The following is a 14,577-nucleotide window of genomic DNA, read 5'->3' on the forward strand; positions in this document are numbered from 1 at the left end:
CCGCATCTCTTTCCTCTTTTTAAAGCATAATTTTGTTATGGTAACCAGGGTCAAAGTTATGCAATAATAATGAATAGTGCCTCATATCACAAACTTTGTAATATCACCTGCCTTGTGCAGAGTTTCAATTTCAACATGTGTTCCTCAAACGCTACATTTCGAATAAGGAAACCATAAATTTCTGGAGAAAATAAAATAAAATAAAAAAAGCACAGACAACAATATGCAAGTCGGGCCTCTTGAAGGGGTAGTCCGGTTCTTTTGAAGGAAGGAACTGTGGAAAAGTTATGAACAAATAATATCTTTCCTGCTGTAGGCAGCTCTTTGAACGGCCTCAGTTTAAAGAAATAAGAGATTAAATCTGACCAGACTGCTGAGCTAACAGCTAGTCTGGGCTGGACTAAGAACAAAGTGGATTGTTGCTATCTTAAAACAACTCCAGTCTCAAAAATTTCATTTTAATATATATAAATACTAAGTTATAAACATTTACACTGCCATCAAATTCATATTAAACTGTTATTTACTTAGAATTTGTTGATTTTATTAGCTAGCTGTAGGGGAAGGGGTACCATATTTTGCTGAAAAAAACATTGAATGTGACACTGATGGTAGTGCAAAAGTTTAAAAAGCAGTATTTGCATGAACCACTGTTTAATTTTGGAGATCGGAGTTGTTTTAGGACATCAACAACCCCCCTTTGTCTCGGCCCTGCTCATACTGTCGTTAAAAAAACTTTATTTCTCCAAACTAGGCTGTTCAAAGAGCTATCCACAGCAGGTAGAACGCTAATTGTTCGCAACCTTCTCACAGAACCCCGCTCCAGAAGACCCGAACTGCCACTTTTACGTTTCTCTTCGCACTGAGCCTTATATCATTGTGTCAAATGCAGCATCCTCCCATAACACTTTAACAGGTTTAACGCTCACGTCGTTACTTTGCCTGCAATAAGTCACCTCCTCCGAGGGGAACAAAACAGAATTACAAAAGCCTCTGGATGTTTCAGCTTCAGCACATCAGTTCAACATAGTGTTTTCATGTAAGATAATGAGGAATCTTACTCACAGGGGAAAAAACAAAAAATTATAATCCTGTGGTTGGAATTCCAGCGGTCGATTGGCGCCATTGTTAATGATTTTACACTTTCTATCGGTTGAATAAGTATTTTACTTTCTGTGTAACATCTGATTTTGATTTTGCTGGTTTTGACAACTTAAGTAGTGAAGCCAATGCCTATGTTTCAAGTTTGCTAATATTACGTACAGTAATTGTCGTTCCTGTATTTATGTAAAGTGAGTGTTGTGTAAATATATTCAGATCTTTTCATTCTTACCGTTAAAGAAAATGTGATATTGCTGAGTTTTGCTTCGAAAAAGGGAGATTCTACTCATGGAACAAGTCTGTAAAAGAAATTTTTAACCCTGATATTTTTTAAAACAGATGCCCTGTTACACTTTTTCTTTTCTCTCTCTCTCTTTTTTTTTTTTTTTCGAGGGTTGTTTCAGTATAAAGTCAGTGTTTTGCCCTTTTTCCCCCCTCTGTAATTTTCATATGGATGGAGCTGTGAAATTAAAATAAGTTCAAACATATACATGTATATTAATATGAATGGAGGCATGAAGGTTAATAAAGTTGCATTTTGTATGTAACAGAAAGGGATGGAGCGAGTTGCTGTCTATGATTGCGATGGATGGTATGTGGTTTCAGTGTCACTTTTGAGTGACATCTGAGTACTGTACTCCCATTCAGTGGCATTCAGAAAGCCTATTTTAGAAACTGGAAAGCCTTTTTTAAATCCTAGCTAATATACAGTATTGTAGTTTACCTAAAGTACATTTAATCACTACAAGTCAGGATTTAATTATAGCACATTTGAAGAATAAACCAATACAATGTGTGTTCTACTGATGTGATTAAAGAATATACAGAAAAGCACTGATGCAGAAAAAAACACTTTAGCTCAGTATCTGCAAAAGGTAATTACACGATTACTTTCTTTTCATGGTGGCAGGTGATAACAAATCAAAGTATGGGTCATTTTCAGATCTATAGGTGGAACATTCCATTTAACTGGAACACAAATCCAAAGAGCACATCCCTGATTTGGAAAAGTTATGACTAAGTGACGATAGCGACTTAACTCTTATGTTTTGTGGTGAAAGGCCATTCATTGCTTTGTATACAAGTAAAAAGCTTCTATAATTGATACTACATGTTCAGATTTCTCAGTCCAGTGAAAATACACGCGGCCACATTTTGAACCAGCTGTAGTCTGAGTGCAGGAGAATTTGGGAGGCCTGTAAAAACGCCACTGCAATAATCCAACCTGCCTGTTTTACAATGCATAAAATAGCATCTCAGAGTAAGATTTTAGATTTTTATTTTTCTGGTGATAAAAGACGAAATGGTTATTTGATCAATATGATGTTGAAAATTCAGATCACTGTTTATTATTACACGCAGGTTTTGTGCTTCACTTTTGCACTCCAAACTGCAACTTTCTGTCTGAGGCACTGCACCACAGAGGAGCATTTCTGTCTCATCTTCACTCAGCTGTGTCAACCTGTCTGACAACCATACACTACTGTCATGTCACACAGTGTACATAAGTCTGTAGAAGTGAAACCATCTGCATAGTTACGGTAGTTTACTTTATGTTTCTGAATGACATATGCAAGGGGATGTACATAAAGACTGAATAATACTGGATCAAGAATTGAGCCTTGGGGTATTCCACACAAATAATCATCACTTTTTATTACTCATTTACTCACTTTCACCAGTGACCAGATAAATCAACCCATTTTTTTGCACCTGTCCCAAAAAAATATCTTGGTCATTAGTGTCAAAAGCCGCACTGAGGTCCACACGCACAAGGAGAGACTTGTTTTTAGAGTCAGTGTTTATATGTAGGTCATTCACAGCTTTCATAAATGCTGTTTATTTTCTACGGTAACACGAAAAAGGAATAGAACAAAACCGTGAACATGGAATCTCTTTGCTTTAATGCACCAAATATATCTATGAATAATTGTGATCTTTATTTGCTGGAAGTATATTTAAGCGTCTATTATGTCTTAGTGTAATGCTGGACTGCGTCTAGCAGCAACAGAGCGTGATATTTTAAGACCTGGTATGCCCTAACACAGCATGAATTGAATGCAGTTTCTAAGAACAGGTTATAGTTTAGAGGAAACACCCTGCACATCCTGTACTCTGTTAGAACTGGATCTGGATAAATGTTTATGTCAGCTGCAAAAGAATTCAGATGATTACCATCTATTACCATTCCACTAAGCATTTTACAGTGTAGTACATCACCTGTGTATTTATCACTTCCTAAAGTACACACTGTGCACATTACATTGTGCAGTAAAATAATACTAAAAAAATACCTAAGAGTTGTCCCTACATGCACTTTACTTTCTCTACAGTCAGGACAAGATCAAACATATTCTGAGGTTTATGTAGATTCCCTTGGCACCTTAGCTGTGACTCATGTCGCAGGCACAGTTTCCTTGAACTGTAAACAACGATGAGGACATCATGTTTTGTTTGGCCGATTTGCTCTGAAACCGCTTCTATTATTAGTGTACCTCTGAGTAATTTAAAAAAATTCCCGAACAACCTGAAGAACTAGGAAAAACAAAATGCTCCAACAATGATTGGTAAGCCGAACAAATAAGGTCACGATTAAAGAAAACAAACGACAATAACAAAAAAGAAAGCACTTCCTCTTGTCATTCTAAGGTTTTTACGCTTCAGGAAAGAAAGAAGATCTTACAAGTAAAACAAATTTCATCATATACTCCACGGTGTCGCTATTTCTTTAAAAGAAAAACAAAGCAAATAATTAAATGCACCCTTGTGGGAAATTGGAGGGTAACTTACCGCCAGGTGCTCCTAATCAAATGCACTGATTATTAGTAAATGTGCACTCCTTTATAAAAGCAAAAATGCTGGCAGTTTGATCATCTTGAGCATTCAAGTGAGTCTTAAACTAATGCAGAATAAAAAAAGACGTCAGCGTTGCTCTTAAAGAGGCGACTGTTGCTGCCAATCAATCCTAAATATGTTCTAAGGCCATTTCCAAACTATCCGGAGTGCACCATTCAGTTGTTTTTTTTTTTAAAAAAAAGAAAAGATTTTTCACATGTAGAAAACATTTAGTAAATGCCAATCTTTTTAGGAGCTGACATCCATGCAAATTAACCATATGGATCCCAAGAATTGGACTGTAAAATCCCTGGGAAAATAAACAAGTTCATGACTACGCTGTAAAATTTAAAACATTAAAAAAAGAGCTGTACACTATGAAAAAATCTGATCAATGTCCATATCTTTGGTCATAATGCACAGCACTAAATCTGGAAAAAAATAAGTAAATACACCATAATGGTATAAACAACTCAACTCTGAAGCACAGTGGTGGATGAGCCGTCATTTGGGCTTGTTTTGACGCCGCAGGAACTGGACAAATTGCAGTCACCGAAGCAACCATAAACTACTCTGTATACTTAAGTATTTTTGAGTCAGTTGTGAAGTAACCTGTCCAGGAGGACGTTTGCCCATGCAGCAGGACAGTGATGCCCAAACAACACCAACAAATCTCTAACAGAATGATAGAAACAGAAAAGAATCAGGACATTGTAATGGTCCAGTCAAAACCCAAACCGCAGCCTTATTTGGACCTTAAGAAAGCCGCGTGTAGATAAATGCCACAAAATAACAGTTTTCAACTGACAAGTGCACAAACACTCGGATTATATCATAAAAGTTTTTATTGGCAATAAAAATGAAATTAAGTTTAACAAGTCTTACATTTTTCAATGACATTTCCCAACAGAGAGGAAACGAAAAAAACTGTGATGTTAGGTTTTGAAACTTTGGATTTTTGCTTAAAGAGTAATCCTGCTGTGAGGCTGCAGTCAAAATGAAGTTAAAAAAGACTTCAACAAATGAACTCATGTAGTGTTAGAGGTTTTGTAATGAAAACTACATTTGCATGTTTCCCTCGTACCTATGCTTCCTGAAATTACTATAATTCACAATTTATGAGAACAGATAAATGTTTGACATTCATTATGTTGTTAAAAATAAAAATAAAAAATAACCTTTTTAATGAAAACCCCCAAAATAGTTATTTTATTGTAGAGAAACGAGTAACTTGTAGGATTTTTGCAGCAAAGTGTCCCATAAATCTGGCAGAATTAAAGTCATGCTGTGACTTGAACACAGCTCACCTTAGAGTTTCTTTCTCCTACTGACATCTAGTAAAAAATACAATTGTTCATGTTACTTTCTAGTCCACACATATGAAGTACCTCTCCGGTAAACAGCTGGCTAAAACACCTTTTTCTTTCCAGTTAACAGCGTATATTTACAGTTTACTGCTGAAGTATATTAAATAAATACTATCCTGCTAATATAACCTGAACAATAAAAAACTTGAATATAAAATTAATGTTCTGATAGTGTAAAATATCAAAATAAAAGCTTTAAAAAAGATCAAATTATTACACTTGGCTAATTAGTTCAGAATAACACACCCCACTGTGATTAGACATAAAAATAAGGCAACAATAATGTTGAATCTTTACACAATAAAAAAGAAAAGTCATGGTGGGCCAGCACTCCTGAGTGGGTCTCATAATGAGAGTTAAAAAAAAAAAAAAAAAAGGTCTTTTTTTTCCCCTTAATATTCGGTTCATGTTAATCTGAGTTTGATCCCTTTGAGGATTCTCTAGGTCTGGTGTCTCTTCGTGTGGAGGGCCAGGTGGTCGGAGCGCGAGAAGCAGCGGCTGCACACGCCGCACCGGAAAGGCTTGGCGCCGGTGTGTTTCCTGAAATGGCGCGTCAGCTCGTCCGAACGAGCGAAGCGCCAGTCGCATCCCTCCCAGGAGCACTGGTAGGGCTTCTCACCTTGAGGGGAACAAAATCAAATCAAATCAAGCACTGTAAAGGAAACAATCCCCTCCCCCAGGAATAGGAGCTCCACGAGCAGAGAATAGTTTCTTCGCACTCTAATAAAGGAGTTTTAAAAGTGAACAAACTGACACCGTGCCTCGTCTGTGAGCTATAAATCACTGCGCGTCTACATGTTCTCCTCCCTCCCCCCTCTTTACTCGGAGCTGCAGGGTTTATGTGATCTGACAGCGGGGAGATGTGGGCCAAACGGAACGTATCTGCAAGCCAACTTTACTTCTCTGCCTGGCAACATCACCGCTTTCGTCCCCGAAGAAGATGTGCACCTCGAAAGGAGCTTACCTGTGTGAGTCCGTAGATGGGCTTTCAAATGAGACGACTTTGTGTAGACTTTCTTACACCCTGAAATATAAAGAGACAACTTGTTAAAAAGGGTAGCTCAGATCTTCTGAAATGGCTTTTTGAGAAAAGGTTATGAATGTGTACTATTGCGCAGGTCTCAGTTTGGAGAAAGTGTCTATTTTTGAACAGATTGATGAGCTAATGGCTAATTAGCAGCGTCAAGGCTAAAGCGGATTGTTTCTGTCATAAACCAACTTCAGTCTCAAAGGTTTCATAGAGGTTCCTGCAAACTATATATATATATATTTTAAAGCTGCTATATGTGCTTACAACAAACAACCTTGAATTCTTGGGAATAAACATGCAATGTAAAGGTTTATAAAGTAGATTTCTCAGGAACATCTATGGAACTTTTGGGATGGGAATTGTTTTAAGATGGCAGGACATTTTGGTCTTAGCCCCGCTCACACTAGGCGTTAGCTTGTCGAGCTAGTCGAAATTAAACTCTTGCTTTTCTGCACTAAGGTTGTTCAAAATGCTATTTACCAGTGGTGAAATAGACTCCCTCTTCAAAGAATACGAACAAACAAAATATGGAAACATCCAAAAACATCACCTAAAACGTACAAGTTATGACTTCAAAAAGGAACATTTTAGCTTTGCTATCAGCAGCACTTCTCACCTTGGACATTACAGTGGTGAATCCTCCGTTTTTCCAGATCAGGATTATTCCTCCGATTGTACTTGGTTGGAGCTGACTGTGCCAACACCGGGGACCGTGGACCAACACCCGGTGTTGTCTGAACAGGTGCCAGGTTTGAATGCTGGACCGCTCCCACACCTGGACTTTGAATGAATCTAGCAGTGTAACTTTGGTCTTGAATCAGAGACATACTGGACGTCTGTCCAGGATTAATGGACCTGGGAGCTTGAAAGGTTAACTTCGAGGCAATGCTGGCTTCGTAGGAGGGGGGCGGAGAGAGGTTGTGAAGGAGCTCCTTGCTCCTGTCTGGACTTGGCGGCTCGGAGTTTGGCGGAGAGGGCGGCCAATAGGTTGGTCTAAACTCATGGCCCAAGTGTGGATTAAATGGAAAACATTCAGCCTGCGAGATGTTTGCAGGTTTAGCAGGATTCTGATCTGGACCTCCGTGAATGGTTTCGGTCGGAAGACTCAATGGGGTCATGGAGACGTGGTTCACCTGCAATCCATGAGCAAGCTTCTCGAAATCAGTGTTCAACAGCTGAAACATGGAAATCTCCGGAAGGTCTGGCGCTTCCTGTTTGATGAAAATGCCACCACTGGGAGCGTCCGCCGCTTTAAAAACACCTGAGTACTCTGAAAGAGCTGCCGGTGCGTCGTGTCCCTGGCAGGCGGGGTGCATCAGGGGGTGCGATGGCTCCGTTTTGATCTGTGTCACAGTCCTGCAGAAGTCGGGGTGCAGGCGTGCGACGTCGGGAAGGAACAAGCTCATGTTGACGCTGTAAGGGGAGGCGTAGTCGTTGGTGAAAGGCTCCAGCATGAGGCTGCCATCCCTGCACAGCATTTTGGAATTTACAACATCCTGTGGATGAGGACACACGTAGCTGTCCATCTCGGATTTACCCTGGGAGAGCAGAGCAGAGCAGAGGGGAAATCATCAGGCCGGACGTAAACACAAGAGGAAAACAACTAACTTATGGAGCCTCACATTAGGCTTGAAATGCAGAATTTAGATTACTGCTCTCTATGCCTTAGCAAGATCTCTGACTTGGACTTTTTATATTATTAAAGAAAGGAAAGTCCACCCCCTTTTAATTTTAGGGTTTTACAAACCAGAACAAAATAACAATTAATTCGAACCTCATGTGAACAAACATGCACAACAGATGCCACCATGTCATCATTTATTAAACAAAAATGAAGCCAATATGGAAAAGCTGTGTGTGAAAGATTATTCACAAGTGGAAAACAAATAAAACAAATGCCAGTCTTCCCAAATGGGGACATCGTGGTAAATTCACCCAAAGGTCAGACTGTGCAATGCTCAGAGATGTTAAAGTTCCTAACAGGCCAATTAGAAAAAAGACTGAACAAGTATGGCCTGTGTGGAAGAAAACTACTCTTAAAAATAAGAAAAAAAAAAAGGAAGAAAGAGAAACCTGGCAACACAACTTGGTTTGTAACTTTGCATCTGGATGAACCACAAGATTTCTGTAACACTGGACTTTGGACTGATGAGACCAAAGTAAAGATGTTTACCTAAAATGCACAGTGTCATCTTTAGAGAAAACCAAACACAGCATACAAGCACAAACACCTCATACCAACTGTCAAGCATGGTAGGGGAAGGGTGATGATTTGGGTTTGTTTTGCAGCCACGGGACACGAACACCTTGAAGACACCTTGTATGCCAAGCTCATCGGCATACAAAAACAGACTAGAGTTAAAAGTGAGGCCGTCTGTCTGACAGCTGAAGCTCGGGCTAAAATGGGTCATGAAACGGGACAATGATCCCAAACACAGCAGCAAATCTACAACAGAATGATTAAAAATGAAAAGAATCGAGATGCCAAAGTCCAGACATCGATCTGACTGAAGCCCTGTGGCGGGACCTGAAGAGAGCTGTGCAGAAATAAAGTCTGCAAACCTCCGTGAACTGAAGATACATTGAAAAAAAATAAAAAGAGTGGAACAAAATTTGTCAACAAACATTTTTGTATGACTAATAAAGTCATACAAAAAAACCTTCAATTTACTGTTTTTAAGGGTGGCTCTATAAGCTGTTGGATCATGGAGTGTACAGCTCTCCACACAGCTTTTTCTAATTTGAATTTGTTTTTGTTTAATAAATAACGACAAGGTGGACTCTGTGGTGTGTTTGTTGTACTCTTGAGGTCAGATTTAAATCATTTTGAACCTGGTAAAAATAGATCATTTTTATGTCCTACAATTGGAAAAAAGGGTGTACATCAAAGCTAGTCAACTCAGTCGCTCAAGTTGCTTAAACCCAGCAGCTCACGATCCGGACATATGGCAAATATTGCCAATACGTAAATTTAATTTACGATTTAAAACCTACTTTTCTTTGAAATGAACTTCTTTCAGGCGGACAGAGACGTGCAGCCCTGTCATAGATCATCCATTTACCAGGATCACCTTTCTGACTGAAATATTTGCCATTTCAGATTCTTTAAATGTGTCTCTTATAGATTTTTTATTTTTTTAATGACTTAAAATCTAGTTTCACTTTAAATGAACTAATTAGTGGGCCAGACTGAGCTTACCAGCCGGCCGGATGTAGCCCCCGGGCTGCCAGTTGATTACCAGGCCCCCAAAGAGACCGGCTGAGGAGTCATAAAGAGGACAAAAGCTTTGCTAAGTAGGCCTAAACATAAAACTGTATTCATGGCCTTCCACCTTCCCCCCCATCTTTTAAAAAGCCCCAGCTTTGTAGGCTGTTCAGAAACTGGAACATCCAGTTGCTCTGCATCCGAACAAGTTTCAGGATTGCGGGCACATCCCAGCTCCGACTCGCCCTGAATGGCAGCATCAGTGAGATGAAGTAGAGATCGGCTCTTTTAAAGGAGAACAATTTGCTTTCATTAGACGTTCGGACACGAGTGTAAATCCCCGCAACGGTGATCCTCGGCAGATGCCTTCAAAAAAACAAACAAACAATCGCTTACCAGATTATACCCGTGAACGGACGCGGCTCCCGGGACAGCACCCCTCCTCCTGTCACAGAGCGCCTGTGCGTGATCTCCACACCTCCCACCGGCGGCGGCTGTCAGCGGCGCGTCCCGGCCCGGAGCGAGCCAAGCGGCGCTGCTGCTGCTGTTGTTATTCCTCACGGCAGCGGCCATAAACGCAGAAGGCGGCCGTCCCCAAAACGTCCCCGACGAGAAGGTAGCAAAATCAGCGGCGGTGGCGAACGACGTTTAGGAAGCGGTCCGCGCGGCCGAGCAGCTGTCAAGACGCTGACTCTCCTCTGTTTTGCGCTGCTTCGTCCAAATTACGCATCCGCGTGATGCGAGCGCGCGTGCAGGGCGGGGCCGACGGCAACAACCGGAGACACACCTCCTGTCAGGAGCGCGACCCACTGAGGGGTTAGGTGCGGACACGTTTGCGCAAGGAAGTGCTGCGAACTACAGACTCTAAAGGGACCTTTTGTCTATTTTAAAGAGGCGCTCAGTGTAAAAGTTGTGAAAAATTAATATCTTACCTGCAGTAGATGGCTCCAAAATTGAGGCTGTTTAAAGAACAATGCACAACAGGAACATGTGATTTACTGCCCGCTGCCAGGACAGATGGGCAATCATGTACTGGCCTGTGTCTGTTAGCAAAATATGTCACTAACTAGTGGATGGATTTTAATGAAGCTTTAGGAAATTAATCATTCAGCGTCCATCTGTAGCCGGTTCGCTTTCGGAGTCAACCCAATTCAAGATGGCCGCCACCGCTAATTGACCTTAGCAAAGACAGAAATGGCTCTAACCCTGTCATTTTTATAGACACGGAGCTCAAATCTGGCGTGGTGGTAGCCCAGAGTCATCCCTAACAAATGTGAGTGCTAACTGATCAGACAAGCTCTTTGTTTGGAACGTCGGCACTGACTGTTGAAGTCAGCCCTGTCTGTCTGTTAACAAAATATCTCATGAACTGTTGGACTGATTTTAATGAAACGCTCAGAAATGAATCACTGGGGGGTTCATCTAAGACAGATTCACTTTTGGAGTGAACCCAATTCAAAATGGCTGCCACAGCTAATCAAGTTCAGCAAACACAAAAATGGCTATAACTAAGTTCTGGTGTGGCAGTAGCTGAGGCTCATCCCTAACACATACCCAGAGCACTAAAACTTGCACAACGTCTTTGTTTACAGCGTTACCGTGTAAGGCAGTGGGTGATAGGCATTTCTCCAAGGACAACAAGTTTCGTTCTTCGTCACAGAACCCCACTGCAAAATGGTTGGAAGATCCATTTAAAAACAAAAGGAGTTTGTGAGTCAGAGTTTCAGTCAGCATTCTTCAGGGTCATTTTGGGTAAACTCTGTTTGATGTGGTTTGACGCATTATTTTAGGCCAATAAAAAAAGAGGAAGCATTCGGTTCTCACGGGCACGCTCACGCTGATGATGTTCCTGCTTCCTTACAGTCAGTTTTGAACAATCTTCTCCACATTTCTCGACTGCTTTTCCTTCAGCTCATCCGGCAAAGCCTTAGATCCTGGTGTGGCATGTTAACAATGCCACTGCGGTGCAGCTGTCTGTCAGGACTGCCCGCTTCATGCCAGCATTCCTGCAGCAACGGAGCTCAGCACCGAATGCGCCGTGTTTCATTTTTACATTCGGCAGGTCCGATCTGTGCCTGCAGTTACTTTTAACTTTCTATTCAAATAAAGGTCACACTAACCCGTAACACGTACTGCTCTTTCCTTCACTTTTTTTTTGTCTTTCCAGTTCCATAAAAAAAAAGAAGAAAAAAAACAACATAAGTGGTGTTTTTGTATTCTTGGCTTGATTCTTTCTTCGTGTGCTTTATAGACTTCGAGACTTTGATTTGCCAAAAAAAGCAGATGGATGAAGTATCAGCAACACGCTCGGACTACGTCAGCGTGGACAGGGACGGTTGTTTATGTACAAAAACTCGGTGCGTGTACGTTTTTCCTTTTCATGTGACATTTATACGGCCACTCCCATCCACTTGTTCCTTCAGGCACTTCTTGTCCTCGTTTTGAAATCCTGTAACTACACCCATTAGAGGCCTGACCGAATATGTTTTGCGTATGAGTTGCACTGGAGTTAAATGAGGACACACACAGGAACATACTGTAGAGCAAAAAAAAAGGGCAATATTTACAGTTTGGAAAACACTTCATTGAATACACTGCAAAAAATCACCTAAGTAATGCACTTTAATTGATGCTGACATGGTAAGCAACATGTTTTTATTATTATTGTTATTATCTCCATGACTAAAAATCTTCCTTTTTGATTTTGTTTAAATGGTCAGCAGTGTTGTTTTGATTGTCATGGCACACAATTAAAACACACCCCTTTCACTTGATCAGTTTACTGCCCTTTTGTTTTGTCACATCGCCTTCTTCACGTTTTATTTTGAATTTTCACAAATTTAAACTCACCTGACTTACGTGTCTAACGTGCTGCTCAGGTTATTGGCAACCTTGAGTTGTAAACACGAAGATTAGAATACTTGAAAAAGAAATAAATGACTGAGCCCATTTGCCAAACAAAGCTTCTGGTCTCAGAGCCACTAAAGAAGATTTTAAAAGTAGGAAGGAATGCCTATCACCTGTTGTATCATATGTTGAAGTTATAAACAAAGATCTTGTTTGATCTGTTAGTCCTCGGAGTATGTCTTGGGAATGACTCTCAGCTACCACCCAACCAAGTCTTAACTCAATATCTGTAAAAATGACAGAGTTACAGCCAGTTTTGTGTTTGATAATATTGATTAGGTGTAGCGGTCATCTTAAATCAAGTTGACTCCAAAAAGCAATCAGTTGTAGATGTACATCCAATTAATACTTCCTGAGATTTTTATTAAAATCTTTCCAGTGGCTCATGAGATATTTTGCTAACAGACAGGTAATGACACGATCACCCACCTCCACCCAACAATAATAATAATAAAATTTTTAATAATAATAATTTGTGAACAAAGCATCTTTGAAGCATTCTTCCCTCTTGCTTTTATTTTTGAGTCTGCTATGCTTGACCTTCAGATTAAAAGCATCATTCCAGATCCCCTATTTTGAGTTTTAAGCTCTTTTTTTTCTGTGCTTTTGTAGTTTTATTTTTATTTTTATTTTTATTTGTTTGTTTGTTTTCCTCTATAAACAACACCAACCTTCACAAGTTTCTTTCATTTCCTTCTCTTGGCAGCCCACCCTGGAAGCATCTTAGCAATTTTCTGGCTGCAAAGCTTTCCACAACATTATGGGCTATTTGCCACTTGCCTTGGGGCGGTTTGACTTACGCCGACTAATGTTGATTTATGTAGCATTTTCTTTGACTGTCTGTTACTGTAAATTAAAATCTAACTACATTTTGGTTTTGTATTTTCATTCTACTACGTTAACCCATGTTGTTATCGTTAAATTTTGGCACTTTTGAACATTTTGTGAAGGAATACTCGATTTGCAACGTTGCAGCTGCATTGATTTTCGAACATTTACAAAATACTTCCAATACTGTAAAATCGAGGAGTGATTTTTCACCAAGGAAGTGCTCCTGTGTTCAGATTTTCTTTCATAATGCAGCATGGAGGGAGGGAGAGAGAGAGAGAAAAAAGAAATCTGAAAAGATATCCCCAAGACTGTTGATCATCCAGTTGGGAGCTGACCGATTGCCTGTCATGTGCTGACCTTTCAAAGTGCAATTTAAATCCACAAACGTCTGAACTCCAAGAGGAGCAACTGTCATTCTTGGCCGCGGCTCTTTCCTGTACGACAAATGGGGTTCAAGCCCTTCTCCGTGGCCCCTCCCATTCAGATTAAACCCCCCACAATATGTCCAACAACTGCACAGCAGAGGAGAGAGAATGTGGGGCATGTGCTCAGAGCATCACAGCTCATCTGTCTGCTCATCTCTCATCGACTAATATGGCACTGGAAATTAAAACACGTGCACCAAACTGCTACTCTTGGCTTTTCTTATTATTATTACTAATATTACTATGCTTAAAAGAGGACAAAAACTTTACCAAATTAAATTAGCTGGAGCACTATGTCTTTCATATTATATTTATTTTAGCTAATAATTTTAACTTACCTTAACTTACTCTTAACTAACTCTGGTTCATGTTTAAATTTCAAAAGCAAATGTTTTAGGCTCTTGTTTTTTTTTTAGCTTAATCATTGTTAAAATGGACTGCACTCTTAAACTATGTTCACATTAGACATTTTTACACTTAACAGATGCATCCTGATGCTGATAACAATGCTTTCTCTTCCTTATCGTGCAAAGGTAATGGTGACAATGATGTTTACATCTATTAAAACTATCTCAAAGTACAAACTTTCAGCAAAACTCACTACATTACCATGATCTGGCAACTTGGAAGGGTTTTCTGGTTTGATGTTTTTATAATTTTCCCTCATTTTCAAAGATGTTGTTATGATTCTAACAATGTTTGCTGCTAGCAGGCTTTTACTAAAGTCCACACAAACTGTCCCACACACACATATACACGAACACACACACGTATACACACACAGGCACTAATGTTCAGTGACACACTCCCATACAATATGAATTGTAGTTTTTTTTTCCGTTTTATACTTTTTAAGCATGTTATTCCATGAATAAA

At 40.0% G+C, this 14,577-nt stretch overlaps 1 protein-coding gene across 1 annotated transcript; it reads right to left on the reverse strand.

The window, feature by feature from the left end:
• Nucleotides 1–4,763: 4,763 nt before the first annotated feature.
• klf5b (Kruppel-like factor 5b) lies at nucleotides 4,764–10,280 on the reverse strand. The gene is made up of 4 exons (XM_017410133.3): nucleotides 9,935–10,280; nucleotides 6,950–7,871; nucleotides 6,268–6,327; nucleotides 4,764–5,922 (listed from the first exon to the last, which is right to left on the reverse strand). The coding sequence occupies exons 1-4, from the start codon at nucleotides 10,109–10,111 to the stop codon at nucleotides 5,744–5,746; spliced, it is 1,338 nt and encodes a 445-aa protein (XP_017265622.1). The 5' UTR covers nucleotides 10,112–10,280; the 3' UTR covers nucleotides 4,764–5,743.
• Nucleotides 10,281–14,577: the final 4,297 nt, after the last annotated feature.

Source organism: Kryptolebias marmoratus, linkage group LG6 (genome assembly GCF_001649575.2).
Source record: "Kryptolebias marmoratus isolate JLee-2015 linkage group LG6, ASM164957v2, whole genome shotgun sequence".
Lineage (NCBI taxonomy): Eukaryota > Metazoa > Chordata > Actinopteri > Cyprinodontiformes > Rivulidae > Kryptolebias > Kryptolebias marmoratus.

Excerpts from the sequence above, each read along its gene's own strand:
- klf5b (XM_017410133.3), bottom strand. The coding sequence starts at position 10,111 with ATGGCCGCTGCCGTGAGGAATAACAACAGCAGCAGCAGCGCCGCTTGG. Across the intron at positions 7,872-9,934 it reads CCGTTCACGGGTATAATCTG|GGTAAATCCGAGATGGACAG; the intron begins GTAAGCGATTGT and ends CTGCTCTCCCAG. Across the intron at positions 5,923-6,267 it reads CCATCTACGGACTCACACAG|GTGAGAAGCCCTACCAGTGC; the intron begins GTAAGCTCCTTT and ends GTTCCCCTCAAG.